Below are 20026 nucleotides of genomic sequence, written 5' to 3'. Positions count from 1 at the left end.
TTGTCTTCGACAAAAAATATATTAAAACAAAAAAGTCTTAAACGACGTCTTAGGAAGGACTTGCAGTGAAACTTTACCTCACGCCAAGTTGGACTTGGTTAAACTTTTTCATAATATATTAATAGAAACAAGACTATTCAAGACTCGAGAGAGTTTAAATAGAAAACGAATTAGTTGTGTATTCAAACCAAGGAAAGAAAACGAGAGAGGTACGTAGAAGAAAATGGCTGCCTTATCAGAGAAAGAGGCTGAAGCTTATCTCGACGCAAGGCCTAGATATCCGATCGATTGGTTTAAGAAAATTGCCGCACGGACACAGGACCACAAATTTGCTTGGGATGTTGGAACTGGTAATGGTCAGGCTGCTATTGGGGTAAGCTTTATAATACTATATATCTTCTAATTTAGATTTGGGAAAATCTGAAAACCTTCATTTAGTATGAAGTTCTTTTTTATTTTTTTTTCTTTTTTTTTTTTTCCTTTAGTATGAAGTTCTAGTTAGTATGATTTGTGATACTGAGATTTGCTGATAAATATCTAGCAACAAGGTAGCTAATTTACTTAGGAGGGCCTCTTTCAGTGAATCATCATGTGATCATGTCTATCATTCTAAAGATTAGTCAAACTTGGTTGCGGCAAATTTGATTGTTGTTATTCAGCCTCTTGATCTTGTTATTTTTATCTTTTTAGTCAACGATCTTTGCTGTTTTATTACGTATTTAATATATGCATAATTTTTTATAGATATTTTTAACCTAAAATAATGTTTAAAAAAATATTTACATCAAAAAGAGGTAGGAAAAATGAAGTTACGTAACTTATATAGTCTTTAGCAAATGAGCTTAGACTGATTTGGAAGAAAATGTAAATTAAAGACAAAACTGAGCTTAGATGTTGTTTTGTTTTACTAGATTCACAAAACATTAATATTTCATCAACGGTAAATGAGACCATGCATGTGGAATTGTGGGTATATCATACATATATAATGTATAGTAAGTGAATTTGTTCAAGACTTGCAACCTAGTGATAAGTATTACTGTCGTCACCACTCAAGTTATAAACTGAAATATATGTTGTCAAAATAAGTTAAGTGAACTCGCCTCTTGCAGATTGCCTATTGATGTTTATGCATGCACATATAGAATATAGTAGGTGAACTAAGCTTGACAATACCATGAAATCTATAATTTACAGCTTGTGGAGCATTACGAGAATGTAGTGGCTACCGATATAAACGAAGCACAACTTCAACGAGCAATCAAACACTCAAGAATCAGTTACCATCACACTCCAACAACGATATCAGAAGATGAGATGGTGGATCTACTCGGGGGAGAAAACTCCGTGGATCTCATAGTTGCTGCTCAAGCTGTCCATTTCTTCGACCTCAACGTATTTTACAATGTTGCAAAACGTGTTCTTCGTAAAGAAGGAGGCCTAATCGCCGTTTGGGTATACAACGATATCATTATCTCGCATGAGATCGATCCCATAATGAAGCGCCTTGTCGACTCTACTCTACCTTTTAGAACTCCTATTATGAATTTAGCATTTGACGGTTACAAGACATTGACATTTCCTTTTGAGACCATAGGGATGGGTTCCGAAGGAAAGCCTATTACTCTAGACATTCCGCATAAACTTTCGCTTAAAGGGTTTATAGGGTTCTTGAGATCGTGGCAGCCCGCGATGAAGGCTAAGGAAAAAGGAGTAGAGCTTATAAATGAAGATCTAATAACCAAATTTGAGGAGGCTTGGGGTGATGAAACCCAAGTGAAAGATGTTTTCTACAAGGCTCACATGATTGTTGGAAAAATTCCGGTATGACTACAACATCTTAGGCAATCATTCAATACGTTAAAATATACTTAATTTTTTACACTAAAATAACAACTAGTGTTTTTTTTTGGTTAAGGAAATATCAACTATTATTACTTAGGTTTTGGTACAATTTGTCTTTGAACAGGAAGAAAAATTCGAATCTGATCAAGTACTGTCTAACAAAGGTCGTCTCTTGCTTGAAACGGAGGTTGGGAGAAACCAGAAAAGACCACAACCATCCGATGAAGGAGACAGACAAAGTAAGAAACAAAATACAAGTGAAGATGACGCATGCAAAGATAAACCATCGTCAGTTTTTAGTACTCATTACAGGTTTTAACCAAAAATAGATATTAAACCATTTGAGAAAGCAATAACTCTTATTTGGATATCAGTTCATTATTCCGTATTAAAGCCGTTGGTTTTTGTACAACTGAGTAATAAAGTTCATGTTGAGTATGTCAATTATTGGATTTGGGAGTTCCAAAGAAAATTTTGAAGACTTTATGTAAAATGGAAACATCTGGTGGCGAAAAGAAATGAAAATTGGAGTTTCCATTCACCATACACAAAACAAAAAAAAAAAAAAAAAAAAAAAAAGCCTAGATGTAACCTTTCTTTAGCGGTCATAATATAATGTTTTCGTGGATGTGAATTCTTGACGCCCAAAAATAAGGAATTTTTAATTCATTTATCTAACCTTTTGATAAAATAAAATAAAACTACACGCTTATTTCAGGTTTGATCTGTTGTGAGATTAGTTACAACTTTTTAAAAAGTTAATGGCAAACAAAGTTGTCGTCGATAGTGATGATACCTAGATTACCTTTTAGCTTTTCTTTCTAGAGAGTTATCTTCCCAAACAGCTCTCAAGTATACGTTTTAGCTAGCTTAGAGAATTGATCTTAATTTCAGAAAGAAAAAAAAAAAAGAATGCTTTGAATTGAAGCACAAATTGGTTTTTCTTAATTGGATTTGAAGAATCAATGGATTAGACTAGAATCAAAAGGTCAACTACTATGATTCCCGTGAAATAATAATCAAATATGAGTGATCCAAATTTCTATATAATTGCACATCATTGATTTGTGGATCTATCAAGTGTTATCTTTTACTTATATTTTCAGTTAGATCTGACAACAATTTTCGTACTTATTCTATTAAAGTTGGACCTCGCAACAACCTTTCATATCAACGTTGAAGTTTTATAGTTAATTATTAGTTCTTGATTTTAAAATGTGTCAAATGATATAATGATTAGTTCAAAGTTCAAACCACTGATCAAAGATTACTTACTCACGTTGCACAAAATCCACCTTGAAACATCATAGTCTCGATGTCACATCCCAACAACTAGTTAATGTTTTAACAAAAAAAACAAAAACTAGTTAGTGTACTTCAAAAGTATATATTGGTATAACTGATTAGACGAATATGTAAGAAAAGTTGACTACAAGAGTATGGAAGCCGTGGTAAGACTTCCAATGAAATAAAAGCAATCAAAGCACACTGTTTTTTACCTATTTTATTTATTTATTTATTTTGTTTGCAACTAAACGTCATCAATTTAAAAATTGTTAAATACATCAAATATGTTTTCTTTATAAATATCAAATTTGGTCAGATATATTTTCTTTTTCAAATTTAGCTTCATAAACATCAAATTTTACTTTTGGTTTTGTCTCTTTAGTTTGTTGGGCTTTTGGAGTAAAGAGTTCAAGTCCAACAACTAAGTCGATAAACAGCCAAATCCTCGTAGATAAACAGGATCCAGCTACATATGTCGATTCACATGCATCTTTTAATATTCGTCCTCGGTGAATCTTTAGATCAACGGTTACTTTATTACTAATTGTCATTAGCACCTCTTATTTTAGCATAACCAAATCAAACACCTTTAATTATCTTTCTAATATCACTACCCTAGTTTATATTTTAAGATCCACTGAGACCTTAAAGCTGAAACAATGTTTTTAATCGAGGGAGTGATTAGAGATTTAATCAAATGGATTTAGACTGAACCACCAAATTGAATATTGAATCTAGTGATGTTTTTGGCTTTATTTTCACATATCCAAAATCAAACATCAACCAAAACCAAATTTAATAAACCTAACTATTTTTTTTTTTCAAAATCGACAATCTGATATTTAGAGTATGAACACAAGTTTCAAATAAAAAAAGAAAGAGTATGAACTCAATTTTATAAGAAAACTCCAAATCATCTTATTGACCAAAGTGTTTGTATTCACACTTGTATCTTTCTTGTTTTGAGTAGGAGTTCTTTCTTGTTATCTTTCTGGTAATGTCAATTCCGTAATATCGGATAAAAAACAAAAAGAGTCCACTAAAGTTTTGGTGGATGATTAACACGTCCTTCGATATTGATCTATTTACACTTTGGAGTCAAAACAAGATAATATCAAAATCTGATAGCACAATAGGCCTTGCGGCTCTAACTGAAATATACAAAAACTCAAAGGGTTAAACTGCAAACATGAGAAGAAAAGTGAGCAACGCTCCTTTCTATTTCCTTGGATATAAAAGCTGTACGGGACCAGAGCTCTGCAAGTCTTTTTTATAAGCTCATGCTCATTATTACTCCGACAAGTGCCGTGTAATTCCTCGCCCTCGGCTACTCTTTTCTCTTCTTGCCTCTCGTCTCCGCCGCTGATTCAGCTGCCGCCGACAAAGGTTTCTCCCTTTTTTCTAAGTCTTTTATGAGTTTTCCTTTCGTTACAAGTTACAACCATAACCTCATCTGGTCACACATAAACTATAATTTCAGAGCATGAAAATTTCGTACTTGCTTGCTTCATCTGCATATTTCGATCTAAGCATCTACTAGTCAATTTCTTTCACGTATATTTTTAAGGGTTTTCTCATAACCTTATACCTGAAGTATGGATCTCTAAATTGGGGATCTTTAGGTATGTGTTTGGTACATCTTTCTTGAAAAAGCTAAACTATTTTTCTTTATTAGGAATATGGAAGAAAAAGATGTGTATACGCAAGATGGAACTGTTGATATTCACAAAAATCCTGCAAACAAGGAGAAAACCGGAAATTGGAAAGCTTGCCGCTTCATTCTCGGTAACGTTCTAATCGTTTCACCAATCTTTTTCTTCATTATTGCCGTATAGGACCTGGACCAGCTTAAGTAATGGCCTCTCGTGTCCCCTGTTTTTTAAGGTCCACTAAAAACATTTACATGTAAATAATAAATGTAATGATTAAAAAGAGATTATATACGATTAAAAGCAAATTGAATGATAGAGAACAAATAAAATTTAAAATATTATTGGAAATGTTTAGTTTTGTAGGGTGATCACTATGAAAAAAGAGTTATAAACCTAAAATCTGCTCTGTTTTCTTCAAAAAAATTGTCTAAATAAAGAAAGGGCCATTATATTTTTTTATTATATAGCTTGGGCCCTGATTGGATCTATCCATATAAGATTAACCAGTTTTATGTGTTTTGTGTAGGAAATGAGTGCTGTGAAAGATTGGCCTACTATGGCATGGGCACTAACCTTGTGAATTATCTTGAGAGCCGTCTGAATCAAGGCAATGCTACGGCTGCAAATAACGTCACGAATTGGTCTGGAACATGTTATATAACTCCTTTGATTGGAGCCTTTATAGCTGATGCTTACCTTGGACGATATTGGACTATTGCAACTTTTGTTTTCATCTATGTCTCCGTGAGTTTTACTTGTTTCTTATCTTTTGGTTAAAAATGTGAATCTTTTGGTTAAAACTAATTAAGTTTGTTTTTTCTCTTGAAGGGTATGACTCTTTTGACATTATCAGCTTCAGTTCCTGGACTTAAACCAGGTAACTGCAATGCTGATACTTGTCATCCAAATTCTAGTCAGACTGCTGTTTTCTTTGTCGCGCTTTATATGATTGCTCTTGGAACTGGCGGTATAAAGCCGTGTGTTTCGTCCTTTGGAGCTGATCAGTTTGATGAGAATGATGAGAATGAGAAGATCAAGAAAAGTTCTTTCTTCAACTGGTTTTACTTCTCCATTAATGTTGGAGCTCTCATTGCTGCAACTGTTCTCGTCTGGATACAAATGAATGTTGGTTGGGGATGGGGTTTCGGTGTTCCAACAGTCGCGATGGTTATCGCGGTTTGCTTTTTCTTCTTCGGAAGCCGTTTTTACAGACTTCAGAGACCTGGAGGGAGTCCACTTACTAGGATCTTTCAGGTTATAGTAGCGGCTTTTCGGAAGATAAGTGTTAAGGTTCCAGAGGACAAGTCTCTGCTCTTTGAAACTGCAGATGATGAGAGTAACATCAAAGGTAGCCGGAAACTTGTGCACACAGATAACTTAAAGTAAGAAACTAAAGTTTGAATCTTTATCCTAACTTCAAAAATACTCTGTTTTCAAATCTAAAGTTTTGAAAACATCTCAGGTTTTTTGACAAGGCAGCGGTTGAGAGTCAATCTGATAGCATCAAAGACGGGGAAGTCAATCCATGGAGACTATGTTCTGTTACTCAAGTTGAAGAACTTAAGTCAATAATCACACTTCTTCCAGTTTGGGCCACAGGAATAGTCTTCGCCACAGTGTACAGCCAAATGAGCACAATGTTTGTGTTACAAGGAAACACAATGGACCAACACATGGGAAAAAACTTTGAAATCCCATCAGCTTCACTCTCACTTTTCGACACTGTCAGTGTACTCTTCTGGACTCCTGTCTATGACCAGTTCATTATCCCGCTGGCAAGAAAGTTCACACGCAATGAACGAGGCTTCACTCAGCTTCAACGTATGGGTATAGGTCTTGTGGTCTCCATCTTTGCCATGATCACTGCAGGAGTCTTGGAGGTTGTCAGGCTTGATTATGTCAAAACTCACAATGCATATGACCAAAAACAGATCCATATGTCGATATTCTGGCAGATACCGCAGTATTTACTTATCGGTTGTGCAGAAGTTTTCACCTTTATAGGTCAGCTTGAGTTTTTCTATGATCAGGCTCCTGATGCCATGAGAAGTCTCTGCTCTGCTTTGTCGTTGACCACGGTTGCGTTGGGGAACTATTTGAGCACAGTTCTTGTGACGGTTGTGATGAAGATAACGAAGAAGAACGGTAAACCGGGTTGGATACCGGATAACTTGAACCGAGGCCATCTTGATTACTTTTTCTACTTGTTGGCAACTCTCAGTTTCCTCAACTTCTTAGTGTACCTCTGGATTTCAAAACGCTACAAATACAAGAAAGCTGTTGGTCGAGCACATTGATCAAGAAACTGGTGTGGAAGATATTTGGAGTTAACAGTATTTGTTTGAAAAGTGTTTTGCTTGTAAATGTTTTTTGTATGTGGTCTAGTTGTTGTTGGTGTGTTAGGTTTGTTTTGGTTTTGCTTATGTATTTCTGAATACTTCCAGTCTTCCACTTATATGTAAAAGGCTATTGGTAACTATTTTATGAGCTTTTTGCTTAAAGCTTTTTGACCGTCTGATAATATGTCCTCCTATATTTTGCCATTGCTCTTAAGAAACTTATTATATACATTGGAAGTTATAAGCAATAAGCTGGGAAATAAAATCAAAAACTAAACAACAGCATGGGAAATCTTAACAAAAAGCAAAGCACATAGGATCCTATTGTCAATACATATGTAAACTTACTACTAGACATTAAACAAAGAGATCAAGTATTTTCTTCTGTTTCTTTGAAGATGTCTTTACTTTTGACTATATATCTGAACTGTTTGGAAAATGCTCAAGATCAGGATGCATAAGGAAGCCCCCTTGGCTTCTTGGAGGTTGTCTAACAAGATTGAGACAAGCAAGCGTCAAAAACAGATTTTGATTCTGGGGTTTATTTGTTCAGTAAAACCCATGGTTTATATATATATAGTCAGAAACAAGCTTTTTATTGAGCTCAACTATATGCACATAGAAAAAGAGAAAGTTTTTTTGTCATTTTACGAATGTGGTGGTGCGATGAAGCCAGGTTTGGTCACTAAATGAGCGGAAGCGGAAATAGCCAGCAGGACTATCTGGAAATGAAACCAAACCTAATCATTTAACAAAGTATAATCAACTCTAGCCTTGCAATTATATGGCTAAGAAGGAAAAATTTAGACCATAATAAGAGTTTAGAACAAACAGGTAGAAGTAGTAGATGTATTACCTTGATGAAAGAATCAGAGGGCGTAAAAGCTTATACAGAATCTCATTCTTTAAATCTGTCACTAACTTATCTAAATTCTTAAACTGTTCACGGACATTGCTGCTAGTGCTCTCAGTAGTATAATTCCTAACTCTGTATTAGTGCTCTCAGACGTGGTTATTACGAAATGCAGGCATAAACCAACCCGATCATACCCATCACATTATCAGAAGTCGCCATCAAAGAGATCACCAGAAATCTTGGGAAGCAAGGAACCTAAGTTGGTCTGTCAATTTTGAGATAATGGGCCTATCTCAAAACAGTATCGGGCTCGTCTGCAAAATAAGAAAAAGGCCTAGAAAGTCGGTTATTACACGTGGCATCCTTTTATTGTATATTTACTTTTCCGTCCCTTACATTTTCTTATTTAAATAATCTGTTAACTTGCTTCTTCTTCTTCTTTCTTCATCTTCATCTTCATCTTCGCTTCACAATCTCTTTGAGACTTTTGCATCGGAGCAATAATAATATATTCATCGCAAAATCAGTGAATTTTGATATTCAAATCTTAATCGGCGATGGAACGAACAAGCAACGGAGGAATGTTGTATCACGAGGTTCAAGAGTCAAATCTGTGCGCCGTACACTGCGTCAACACGGTGTTGCAAGGGCCTTTCTTCTCTGAATTCGATTTGGCTGCCGTCGCCGCCGATCTAGACGGGAAGGAGCGTCAGGTTATGCTTGAAGGTGCTGCCGTTGGAGGTTTTGCTCCCGGCGATTTCTTAGCTGAAGAGTCGCACAATGTTTCCCTCGGCGGCGATTTTAGTATCCAGGTACGAATTCGCGATGAAATTGATAAATCTTGAGTTGCATTCAACATTTATATATTGTAAAGCCTTTTTGTTATTGTGTTGTTGGAAGTTTAGGCAAAATTAGGGTTTCGATTTTATGGTGCTTTTGATTGCTGTGTTTATGCTGAAGTGATAAACTTTTGAATGGTTGGATTCGTTTTTAGATAGATTCAAGAAGAATTGAGATCAGTAATGGTGTGAATTTGCGATCTTTACTTTGGGTTAAAACTCATTTGTTGAAGGCTAGTTTCATTGTGCGAACATTGCTATGCTGATAAATGGAGGAACTTGAGATGATTTTTTTTATCTTGGGACTCAATTGTTTTGGATATGTTAGTTATTAGTGAGGTTCTGTATATTCAATTATCATCTTTTGTTTCTTGGATAGCTTTAAACCGAGTTGGTTGATAACTTGATATTTGATTAGGTTGCTACAAAAGTCAGGTTTGATTGCAAGATTTATGTATTGAGATTCAAGGGTATAGTATGGTGTTTTACATCACATTTTTAGATATCTAAAATTAAAGCTATTTTAACGGATTACGTTGAAGTTGGATGCGGATAAAACACTGCAAACAGAGGGTTTATGCGATTGGTGTAGCATTTTAATCTTGCAAAGTTGATCTAGTCTTTGCTTATTCGTTTAACTGAGAATGCTTCTGTTTGATTGACAGGTCTTGCAAAAAGCTTTGGAAGTGTGGGATCTACAAGTAATTCCACTCAATTGTCCAGATGCAGAGCCTGCGCAGATAGACCCTGAGCTTGAAAGCGCCTTTATCTGCCACTTGCATGACCATTGGTTTTGTATAAGGAAAGTGAATGGCGAATGGTATAACTTTGATAGTCTCCTTGCTGCCCCGCAACATTTATCGAAGTTCTACCTTTCTGCGTTCTTAGACTCTCTCAAAGGCGCAGGATGGAGTATCTTCATAGTGAAAGGAAACTTCCCTCAGGAATGTCCCATGTCGTCTTCTTCTGAAGCTTCCAATAGTTTCGGGCAGTGGCTTTCTCCTGAAGACGCAGAGAGAATAAGAAAGAACACGAGCTCAGGTTCTTCTGCCAGAAACAAGAGAAGTAATGACAATGTTAATCAACAAAGACGGAATCAGGCATTGTCACGTGAGGAAGTGCAGGCTTTTTCAGAGATGGAAGATGATGACTTGAAGGCAGCAATTGCAGCAAGTTTGCTTGATGCTTCTGCTGCTGAGGCCAATCTCGGAGCTGTGGGCACTTCTGAAAAGGAAACTGAGAAACAAAAGTAGCAGAGAAAATAGAGAACAAGTGTTATTGATGGAGGTGGTGGGATATTCACTTTTGTTTCTTTGTTTTGGTTTGTTATCAAGAGTTATCAACAATTTTACATACAGAACAGAGAAAGAAAAAAGCTTACATCGAAAGATAGAAAACAGAGGATAATAAATGGTTTGTGGAATTGTTTTTGTTTGATTTTTTTACCATATTAAATTCTTCTGACAATCTTAAATTGAGGATAAAGATTCGACCTTTTCGAATTCATAGGAAACTACATCTGAAAAGGGTACATAAATTACTTCAGTTGACTAAAAGTAGATGAATGACCAATTTAAATGTGTTCTATGGAAAATATAAAAGGATGGTGTAAAATTTGATTCATCTCTAAGTACAATCTGGCGAACTTTTACAGTTTGAAAAAAACAAGAAGGATAACACTTTTAGGCTGGAAATAAAAACATCGAGAGGACAACAAACACCTTCTTTTTCCCTAAACAGAGCATAGCCTTTGAATTATTAATTAATTATTTGTATATTCAAAGTTGATGGCTTTGATGATGATGGTGATGACCCAACTTTAGTCTCTTCTTCACTTTTTATTTTTACTTTCTTTGTGATACATCAGGTTCCTTCGATTCGAGCCTTTAGGATTTCCTTTCACATAATGATCTGTTTCTGACATTCAGAGAAAGATATACATATCTGGGTTACTTTTGGGATCTGATCATCTGAGGAAATCTGAATCCAAGTTTGCTCTGATCTTTCTTCTCAAATGAGTTCTTCTTCGGACAAGTTGTTCAACAGAGACAGGACAATACATGAGATTCTGGGAGGAGGCATTGGTTAGTGAATACATTTCTTTACCAAATCCAAAACTTATAAAAGCTAGGTGATCTCTCACCTCTATAGCCTTTTTTTTTTCTTGTTATGAAATGAATCTGCAGTTGCAGATGTGATGCTGTGGAGGAAGAAGAATGTGAGTGTTGGTATAGTTACAGTGACAATAGCTTCATGGATGGTGTTTGAGGCATTTGCTTACACTATCTTTACTCTTATTTCAAGTGTTCTTCTTCTCTTGCTCTCTATTCTCTTCCTCTGGTCCAAATCTGCTTCCATTCTCAACAGGTATATTAATATTCACTTGTAACTAATATTACTTCATTTCTGATTCAATTTCTTGGCTCTTCAGGCCATCACCGCCGTTACCGGAGTTTCAAATAAGTGAAGCGATGGCGGAAGAAGCTTCGATATGGTTACGTATTCATGTGAACAAGCTACTCCAAGTTTCGCATGACATTGCAATGGCAAGAGACTCAGAGTTGTATACCAAAGTAGCAGTGTCACTGTTTCTTCTCTCATTGATCGGAAGTCTCATGGATTTTCAGACACTTTGCCACACCAGTAAGTAGATATTCTAAAACTCCTATAGACTTGGAATGCTTTTGAGCTGGATATTCATTTTGTGGTTGTTCTTGGTTAATTTGGCAGGCGTTTTGGTGGTTATGACGGTTCCAGCTTTCTATGAGAGATATGAGGATTACATTGTTGGCTCTATTGAGTTTATCTGCAACAAAACTAGAGAGCTTTACCTTAGACTCGAGATATGGGCTAATCCGGAAAATAAGAAACTGAGCTGAGATGCTGTCACCTCTTTCTTCTTCAGGAGTTTCTTTTTCTGATTTTTCTCGGTTTTGTGGAAAGAAAGGAGAAAAATGTATGATTTTTGATAAATGTTGGATGGTACAGCCAATATATGAGCAATCCACAGAAATTTTATTTCACAGTTTTACTCGAAAACTGAATCTCTATTCCGAAAACAATATTCGACCAAGTTCTGGCCTCTCTCAATCACCGAAAATGAAGAAGAAAACAATGTTGCTCTTATTCCCTCTGCTTAAAACTATGTGTCTCAGTTTCTTTTGGACGCATCGAGTTCCCGGACATACTTCTTTGCCTGGATTAGAGTATTAAGAACCCGGATTAGAAAATGAGAAAGAAGACTTTGCGTGACCGATTCGAATGCGATTGCGATAAAATAAAAATTCTATCAGTTGTTACCTGTTCGAGGGTCAAAAACATGATTACGTTCCATGAGCCAAGGCGTCCAAAGTTGGGGATGAAACCCTTGTAAAATGCCATAGGACCCTGTAGAGGAAACCGTAAAGAGTTTGTAACATTTTCTGGGTTATATCTAGAACAATGGAGGTATCAGAAGCAGAGTTGCTTACGTCGCTCTTCAGAGTTTTGACGAAGCAGTCAATGGTGCCCTTGTAAGCACCAGAATCTCCCATCATTCTTGACTTAACCTGCCACACAACAAGATTTAAGTAGACAATCAGGAAACGTGGTGAATAAACTCAAGGTTCAATGTCATGAGTAAATACTTTACCACGTCGACAGGAGAGCCGATGCAGACAGCAAAGAATCCTGCTCCCAGTCCAGATAGAATATGTGTGACAACGTTGTCAGTGAAACCCGGAATCTTCAAGATCGTCTGAACACAAAAAAAAAAAGGAATGTTGGTTGCTTCAAATATCAGGATCTCTTATTTAGAAAGAGAGACAGAGAACATATTAGTTTCATACCTCTTTCACTTGATCGTAACTCGCTAATTCAGCAGCATTGATAATAGCGTTTCTTGCTACGTTAGGTCCAAGACCAGTCCAAAGAGCTCGGACTCCTTCCTGTCAGAGCCACATTAATAAGATATGAAGTAGAGTTGAAGCAACTTATGCACAATCTCAACTTCCAAGTCGGGATAACTACCTGTCTCACAATTGTTGAATAAGCATTCAGCGCTCCAGAATACCGTCTTGGCGCACCTGCAGCTAGTTTTCCTTCGGCCTGAAGCCTAACTTTCACAAGATCAGTGGGATTTGCTACCATGATACCCAGTGCACCTGAGAGTTAGACAACAAAAACAGCCCAACTAAGTGATAAAGAGGAAATATATATTACGTGTTTTTTCTAAGCTGGTCTATCGTTATGCTCACCTGTTGTCAAACCAGCAAGAATTTTCTTGCTCAATGGAACATCACCTACAAAGTCTTTTCCAACATACAAGTTTTTCACCTGAGTAGAATAAATTGGTTAAGGCTTTAAGTAGTAACTAGGAAAACACTGAGTTTAAGCACTTTTCTGGAGCATGAAAGAAGAAGAATTTGTAACCCACCGGCTCATACATTCCAATCCTAAGACCTCCAAATAGGCATTGACGATGCAATCCAGGTACAACACCTTTCCATAGTGAACGTAACCCTTCTTCCCTTGCTATGGTACCAACAGTTCCCAACAATCCTCGATATTTAGGCAGAGTAACATCACCAGCAAGAGCAGACTTTTGGAGCTGAAGCCTAACTTTAGCAGTGTCCAATGGAATTGTGCATACCTGGTCCAGAGAGTTTAATTGCATAAGAACAGAATTATCTGACGAAACAACACAGCCAAAGAGAAGATACATGTTGTTCTGAGGATAATTAAACATTATACAGTTGCGTTGCATAGCAATCACAATGATCAAATAGATTCCATTTTCAAGTCTCATAATCATTTCAATGTTTCGCAAAATCATATCTAAAGCATAAATCAACAACACTACACATGCCAAAATTCAATTTCTAGCCACAGATCTGACCGATTATTCCGAGATCAAATCATTTCTATCGGAATTACGTAATCTGGAGAAACACTATAGAAGCTAAAATCAAAATTCTCCAGCTATACGATGATAAAGACAAAAAAGACAAAGATCAACCTGATCAGAACTTCACAAATACCAACGAAATTCGAAAATACATTTCCGCGTATAGCCAACAAAGTCTAGATCGCGACACACATTTCTCGAACGAACAAATAGTTTTCCGGTACAATCGAAGCATACTCAGCGATAAGAAAAATGGAGTTAAAAGAGATGAAAAATTGAGGAATCCGGCGATTACCTCGCCGACGCAAGCAGCGAAGGCACTGCAGGCGAAAGTTTTGGGCAAGGAAAGGTCGGATTTACCAGCCGCCACCATCTTCGATCCAGAAAACGCGAATTAAAGAGAGGAGGTTAGGGTTTCGAAATCGAAGAACAGAGAAGAGATAATATCGGGAAGAGGGACGACGACGATTACGGCTAAAGCAACTTGGCCTCGAGTAGTGTTTCAGTTATAGAAAAGATCGTCCCTCTCTCTCTCTCTCTGCGCGCTACGAAATGAGAAAGGAGTGGGCGCTTTACTTATTTATACACACGTGTGTGACGACCTGTTTTGTTAAATAGTATCATCCATCGATTATGTTGCTTTCACTGTCTGAAGAAAATTCCCAGTCAAATAAATGACACAGCACCACGCTGGATCGAATTTACTTTTACTAACTACCTCTCTAAATAATTTCATTTCTTTTTAATCTCTAATCCGATTTTTTTAAGTTCTAATAATTCCATTAGTTTAACATCGTGAGAGGTCGAAGTTTTGTATATTTGGTACAAAGTTGATTAGCTTTGTAGCAGTGGCAATAAAGTCAGTGCGTCATCTTCTAGGTCTACTTCACATCTTCGTCACAATGCAGAGTGCCCTCGATGATAAAAAGTTTAAGTATCATAAACTTAATCATCATAGGTTAGTATCTCTTAGCTATTTCAAAAGAACACGTTAATCACTCTTTTGCCTATATTTGTTTAATCTAAACGATATGACAAATTATATTTATACACTAACATCCAAAAAACTATTCATATAAAAAGATGTGCTACAAACGTGACAAACTCTTGAAAATTATCCATTCACATCATACATAAAAAATGTAAAACCTAAACAAAAAAAATGATTAGAACAGTCACATAAATATATAATTAGACACACTGGCGAATATAAAAAATTCTGAAAACAAAAACTCAGCTTCGGCGAATTTCACGGTGACGGTGACTATACCAGAAGATACATACATGGTCAACTACTTCCTCCAAAACCTAAAAATCAACCCTCTCTCTTCTTTCTCTATCTCTTTCCTTTTGTCTAATCTTCAATTCCCTATTTCACCGGCGACGATATGTCAGTCGTCGGAGCGATTAACCCCGTACCAATTGCACCCACCACTCGCCGCCGTGTTGGCGATTCTCTAGACGTTATCTCCGAACGACCCTCGAATTCATCTGATTACTGCAATACAATTAACCAACCCATCGTTGGATCAACAGATTTAGACGGAGGAGATGCGACTGGTCAAGACTCGTCACCATCTTCGGAAAGCTCTGCTTCATCTACTGGATCTCATTACCATCACGATCACTACCACCGATTTTACAGTCATCCGGTGATTCGTTACCTTCTCCTCCGAAAATTCTGGATTCCGTTTTATGGTGGTGCATCGACGGTTGTGATTGGTCAAGGGTTTAGATCGGGGAGAAACGTGGGTCGTCGGATCTTGGGTCTTCTAATGTTGCTTGTGGTTGCGTCTGTGTTCCTTAGAGTCTACCTTATGGGTGGTGTCCGCGTGGTGGATCACGCTCGTTTGAAGGAGTTTGTTGTTGTTAGAACGCTTCGTGATGATTGGTCAATGGCTCAACGTGAAGTTGCAGAGAACCAAGCTTCTTCTCAGCCAATGCGTGTTCTCGAAAAGCTTCCCGTGAGTTTGTTCATCTTCTTTACTTTAAACATTTAGGGATTTAAAAATTCAATCTTTGTGATCAAATTCAGCATTTTTTTTAGTTAGTTAGATACTACTTGGGATCAATCCTAATTATGTGTTTGTTCCTGCTGAATTGTTTGAGGGTTTTGTTGAACAGTTCATTAGAAATGATCCTAAGATTGCGAAGTTAGTGTAAACAGATTGCAATGTTTGGATTAGTGTCTCCTTTTGGGACGAAGAAGAAGAAGTAGTGGCCTAGTGGGGTAGGTAATAAGATGAATTCTGGCAACAACTTTAATGATTGCAAAACTGAATTATCATTGTGCAATTATAATAGCTTTTCTAACAATCAATATCTCGGTGGCGATTTTTATGAGAGGTTTACTTTTTTGCTATTGGATTGAGACTTTGACGAGCAATATATAGTCAATGGAATTATAGGCGGCTTCGATGTGTGGATAATACCTTCCTACCATTTTAGTTGACTTACTAATTTTATGCAGAATCCATAACATTTTGTGTTCTAGTTTGTGAAGACTTGAAATTGAAACTCTTTATAATCCTCTAGCTCTGCAATATGTAATCTTGAAGTTCCATAAGGATCCAAGTTGATATTGGTTTGATTAATAGTTCATTACCGTTGACTATATGGTTTAATCTGTGTTAGTGTCTAACCTGTTTTGTTGAGTTAAATTGTAACTTGACTTAAATTCGTTAAGTAACATATTTAAAGTACGCGAAGTTCTCTGTGATCAGTGTAATCGGAGGTCTTACATGTTTTGATAGTTAACTAATTTTTTTTTTATCATTTCCTCTGTTTTTGCAATGTAAGGAAGATAGTTTTTTCTTCTGTTTGACTTCATTTTCGAGGATCTTGGTCATTTGGATTTATGCTTTTGTTGTCTCTTCTCACAGATTCCGGAAATTTGGCAGAAACCTGAAAGCGGGAATTATCGCCAATGTGTGACGCGCCCTAAGAACTATACGAGTATGTTGCTATCTTAAAATTCCTAGTTCTTCTTCAAGCTCGTTTGCAGTTCTGATTTTTCAAAATCTGGTATTTATGTCTTTGTCTAGGACTGCAACGCCAAACCAATGGGTATCTTGTAGTACACGCAAATGGAGGATTGAATCAGATGAGAACTGGGGTGAGTTTACTTCAAAAGGATATTAGAGGGTATTGATCTCCGTTTTCTCCATAGTCAAGTGTTTTGATGTACTATTCTTTGTTGGTTTTGACCAATATGCAGATATGTGACATGGTCGCTGTTGCCAAGATTATGAATGCAACTCTTGTTCTTCCTCTGCTTGACCATGAATCTTTCTGGACTGACCCGAGGTCTTCTCTCTATATCTTGGCACTCTTATTGACCTGATACCACAAGATATTTACTAAAAATGAAGCAGAATGCCAATAAATATTGTTTTGAGTGCAGCACGTTCAAAGATATTTTTGACTGGAGAAACTTCATGAACGTACTGAAACACGATGTTGACATTGTCGAGTACTTGCCTCCTCAGTATGCCGCAATGAAACCTCTTCTCAAGGCCCCTGTTTCTTGGTCTAAGGTCCGTGCTTTGTTCATATTAGTGTAGGTTTCGTTGTTAGCTTCCAGAGTTTTATCTCTTCTCCTATATATGTAAGGGCTTGTCACAATGAGAAGTAAATTCTTAAATTCACAACTGATATACAGGCTAGTTACTACAGAAGCGAAATGTTGCCATTGTTGAAACGTCACAAGGTGTTAAAGTTCACGCTTACGGACTCACGGCTTGCTAACAATGGCCTGCCACCATCTATCCAACGACTGAGATGTCGTGCTAATTACCAGGCACTGCTATACACAAAGGAGATTGAGGACCTAGGGAAGATTTTGGTTAACCGGTTAAGAAACAACACTGAGCCGTATATCGCTCTGCATTTGAGGTAAATCCGACATATCTTTTATCATCAACAAGGGAAATAGTTTGGATCTTGGTTCCGTATCAAATGGATTTTGGATTTGCAGATATGAGAAGGACATGCTTGCCTTTACAGGATGCAACCACAATCTTACAACTGAGGAAGCAGAAGAGCTGAGAATCATGAGGTACAGTGTCAAACATTGGAAGGAGAAAGAGATTGATAGCCGAGAGAGACGGATTCAAGGCGGATGTCCAATGTCTCCGCGAGAAGCAGCTATATTTCTAAAAGCCATGGGATATCCGTCCTCCACGACTGTATATATAGTTGCTGGTGAAATCTATGGAAGCGAGAGTATGGATGCTTTCCGTGCAGAGTACCCAAATGTCTTCTCTCATTCAACCCTTGCGACTGAAGAAGAGTTAGAGCCTTTCAGTCAATACCAGAATCGCCTTGCTGCGTTGGACTACATTGTGGCCCTTGAAAGTGATGTTTTTGTGTATACATATGATGGTAATATGGCTAAGGCGGTACAAGGGCACAGAAAGTTTGAAGGGTTTAGGAAGTCCATAAATCCAGACAGGTATGGTACCATGGAATAAAGCTTTTCATTTTGGCGAGATTATGTAGTTTCTTTCACTGGTTTTGTGCTGATTTGTTCTGTGTGATTATTTCAGGCTGAATTTTGTTAGACTGATAGATCATTTTGATGAGGGTATCATATCTTGGGAAGAGTTTTCTTCTGAGGTTAAGAGATTAAATAGAGACAGGATTGGAGCAGCATATGGGAGACTGCCTGCTGCACTTCCCAGGCTAGAGGAGAACTTCTATGCGAACCCACAACCTGATTGCATCTGTAACAAGTCTCATCCTGAGCAGCTGCGGAAACAATCAAGTCTAAGGACAGACTCAAAGAGTTGGAAGAAGAGTGCCTTAAGATAGCAGTGATACAGTACCCGAAAACAGTCAAGATTCCGATGTCATACATTGAAGAATGCTACAGTGCATCAAGACATAGAAGAATCTGCGTCGAGTTTATAGTCTTTGTACACTATAGGAAACAGAGGTAACCCGAGTTTTTGGAAGATACATACAGCTTGTAGGATCGATTCACCATACAGGAGCATGATGACTTGGGTCAGCTAGAGCAAGTTTGTGACCTTGCACGGGAAGCTGTGTAGACAAAAGAGAGATATCATGGGAAAACAGTTTTTCCTCATTCTTTCATATCGTTGTTATCAGTGTGACCTCCAAAATTGATTGTACATTACTATATTGGTACAAATTTGAATCATTATACAGCACTCCAAACTTTTTAGACCATTGTCTGTGCCTTAAAAAGAGTTGACTACATTGTAGGAGATGTCAACACTTCTGAACTGAAATGAAAAATCCTTGTGATACTGAACAAGAAACCAGTCATTTGCAATGAGATTTTCCAGACAGAGACTTTCCATAAGAAACCAAAGTGAGGAAATGTGTTTTAGACGTGAGGACGATATTGCAGAGTAATAGTTTTTGCATTTCATATTTCTCCTCAAAACCGGCAAATTCAGGAATTGATTTCCTTCATATTTATAATTGTGCGTATGGGGATGAACACATGCTTCTGTTATGTACCTAATATCTTCATACAATGCTGCTGGATTTTGCCAAAACATTTCACCTCGGAATGGTCATTTGCTCAGTTCCGTGTACAAGAAGTCACCCAATTCTGTGCAGCATCTGAATTTCGATTATCGGCATGGATGGAATGTAAGTAGCTTTGTCGCTGGTAGCACCCATTCCCATAGCTACGTACGGTCTATCCGCAGCCTGTTGGGCCAGTTCCGGCCGTATATCCTTGGAAATCCCTCTCCTTTTGCGTTTATGTTTTTTGTTGTTGAGATTGAAGTTGCCCATTATGAATGTGTGATGCTTGAAGATTGGCTCTTCATGAGATCTACCAATTACGGTTCTCACATGTTTTACAGATTAGAGCTTTGCTCTTTGCGCTTAAGGAATTGCAGTCTTTAAGCAGATTTCTTAATAAAAAGAAAATTAAAATCTAATATTATAATGTTTTTTATTTGACAAAACATAATAATTATTAAAAATATCAAAATTGTAAACTTACATAACATAAAAACAAAACAAATATATAAAATGAAAAGTTTGAATGACGACAAGATTTAAGCTTTAACGATAAGATGAAAAACTATAGTTAAAGATTTTACGTTATAATTCTCCAATTTCGTCTGTCTCTACTATGTTTAGGCCCAAAAAAAAAAAAAAAAAAAAGTTTAGGCCCAACCGGTTGTATTTACTTTATGAAATCATGTTTCCACCATATGTTTTCTTTGTTTTAATGCTAAGAAAATAATGTTTCCACAGTAGGTTCGACCACAGGTTCTTATATCTTTTTAACTTTTCATCAATACGTCCAAGTGATCTGAGTATATTACAAGAAAAAG

The 20026-nt window shown here is 36.9% G+C and overlaps 6 protein-coding genes across 8 annotated transcripts; 5 read left to right on the top strand and 1 right to left on the bottom strand.

Annotated features, from left to right (window-relative positions):
- The first annotated feature begins 34 nt into the window (after positions 1-34).
- Positions 35-2402, top strand: AT3G54150 (S-adenosyl-L-methionine-dependent methyltransferases superfamily protein). Of its 2 annotated transcripts, NM_115275.4 has the most exons (3): positions 35-373; positions 1198-1824; positions 1970-2402. In NM_115275.4, the coding sequence occupies exons 1-3, from the start codon at positions 224-226 to the stop codon at positions 2162-2164; spliced, it is 972 nt and encodes a 323-aa protein (NP_190983.1). In that variant the 5' UTR covers positions 35-223; the 3' UTR covers positions 2165-2402. The 2 variants fall into 2 exon arrangements, with proteins under 2 accessions (NP_190983.1, NP_001325504.1); NM_001339652.1 differs by lacking the exon at positions 1970-2402 and having other exon boundaries at positions 149-373; positions 1198-1911.
- Positions 2403-4220: 1818 nt separating this feature from the next.
- On the top strand, positions 4221-7363 carry PTR1 (peptide transporter 1). Of its 2 annotated transcripts, NM_115274.3 has the most exons (5): positions 4221-4518; positions 4808-4917; positions 5311-5528; positions 5613-6166; positions 6247-7363. In NM_115274.3, exons 2-5 carry the CDS (start codon positions 4812-4814, stop codon positions 7079-7081), a joined length of 1713 nt encoding a protein of 570 aa, NP_190982.1. In that variant the 5' UTR covers positions 4221-4518; positions 4808-4811; the 3' UTR covers positions 7082-7363. The 2 variants fall into 2 exon arrangements, with proteins under 2 accessions (NP_190982.1, NP_001326764.1); NM_001339651.1 differs by lacking the exon at positions 4221-4518 and having other exon boundaries at positions 4776-4917; positions 6247-7303.
- Positions 7364-8385: 1022 nt separating this feature from the next.
- On the top strand, positions 8386-10325 carry AT3G54130 (Josephin family protein). The gene is made up of 2 exons (NM_115273.4): positions 8386-8791; positions 9484-10325. The coding sequence occupies exons 1-2, from the start codon at positions 8537-8539 to the stop codon at positions 10069-10071; spliced, it is 843 nt and encodes a 280-aa protein (NP_190981.1). The 5' UTR covers positions 8386-8536; the 3' UTR covers positions 10072-10325.
- A 300-nt stretch (positions 10326-10625) lies between these two features.
- On the top strand, positions 10626-11840 carry AT3G54120 (Reticulon family protein). Its single transcript, NM_115272.3, has 4 exons — positions 10626-10902; positions 11005-11185; positions 11250-11461; positions 11549-11840. Exons 1-4 carry the CDS (start codon positions 10833-10835, stop codon positions 11695-11697), a joined length of 612 nt encoding a protein of 203 aa, NP_190980.1. The 5' UTR covers positions 10626-10832; the 3' UTR covers positions 11698-11840.
- PUMP1 (plant uncoupling mitochondrial protein 1) lies at positions 11756-14296 on the bottom strand. Its single transcript, NM_115271.5, has 9 exons — positions 13999-14296; positions 13233-13448; positions 13054-13132; positions 12827-12960; positions 12646-12744; positions 12450-12554; positions 12289-12366; positions 12119-12205; positions 11756-12014 (listed from the first exon to the last, which is right to left on the bottom strand). Exons 1-9 carry the CDS (start codon positions 14074-14076, stop codon positions 11970-11972), a joined length of 921 nt encoding a protein of 306 aa, NP_190979.1. The 5' UTR covers positions 14077-14296; the 3' UTR covers positions 11756-11969.
- A 469-nt stretch (positions 14297-14765) lies between these two features.
- Positions 14766-19015, top strand: AT3G54100 (O-fucosyltransferase family protein). The gene is made up of 8 exons (NM_115270.5): positions 14766-15667; positions 16586-16658; positions 16748-16818; positions 16921-17009; positions 17107-17239; positions 17365-17597; positions 17680-18156; positions 18251-19015. Exons 1-8 carry the CDS (start codon positions 15092-15094, stop codon positions 18513-18515), a joined length of 1917 nt encoding a protein of 638 aa, NP_190978.1. The 5' UTR covers positions 14766-15091; the 3' UTR covers positions 18516-19015.
- The last annotated feature ends 1011 nt before the right edge of the window (positions 19016-20026 follow it).

This window comes from Arabidopsis thaliana, chromosome 3 (assembly GCF_000001735.4).
Source record: "Arabidopsis thaliana chromosome 3, partial sequence".
Classification (NCBI taxonomy): Eukaryota; Viridiplantae; Streptophyta; class Magnoliopsida; order Brassicales; family Brassicaceae; genus Arabidopsis; species Arabidopsis thaliana.
Note: the sequence above shows the minus strand (reverse complement) of the source record. Positions and strands in the feature narration are given on the sequence as shown.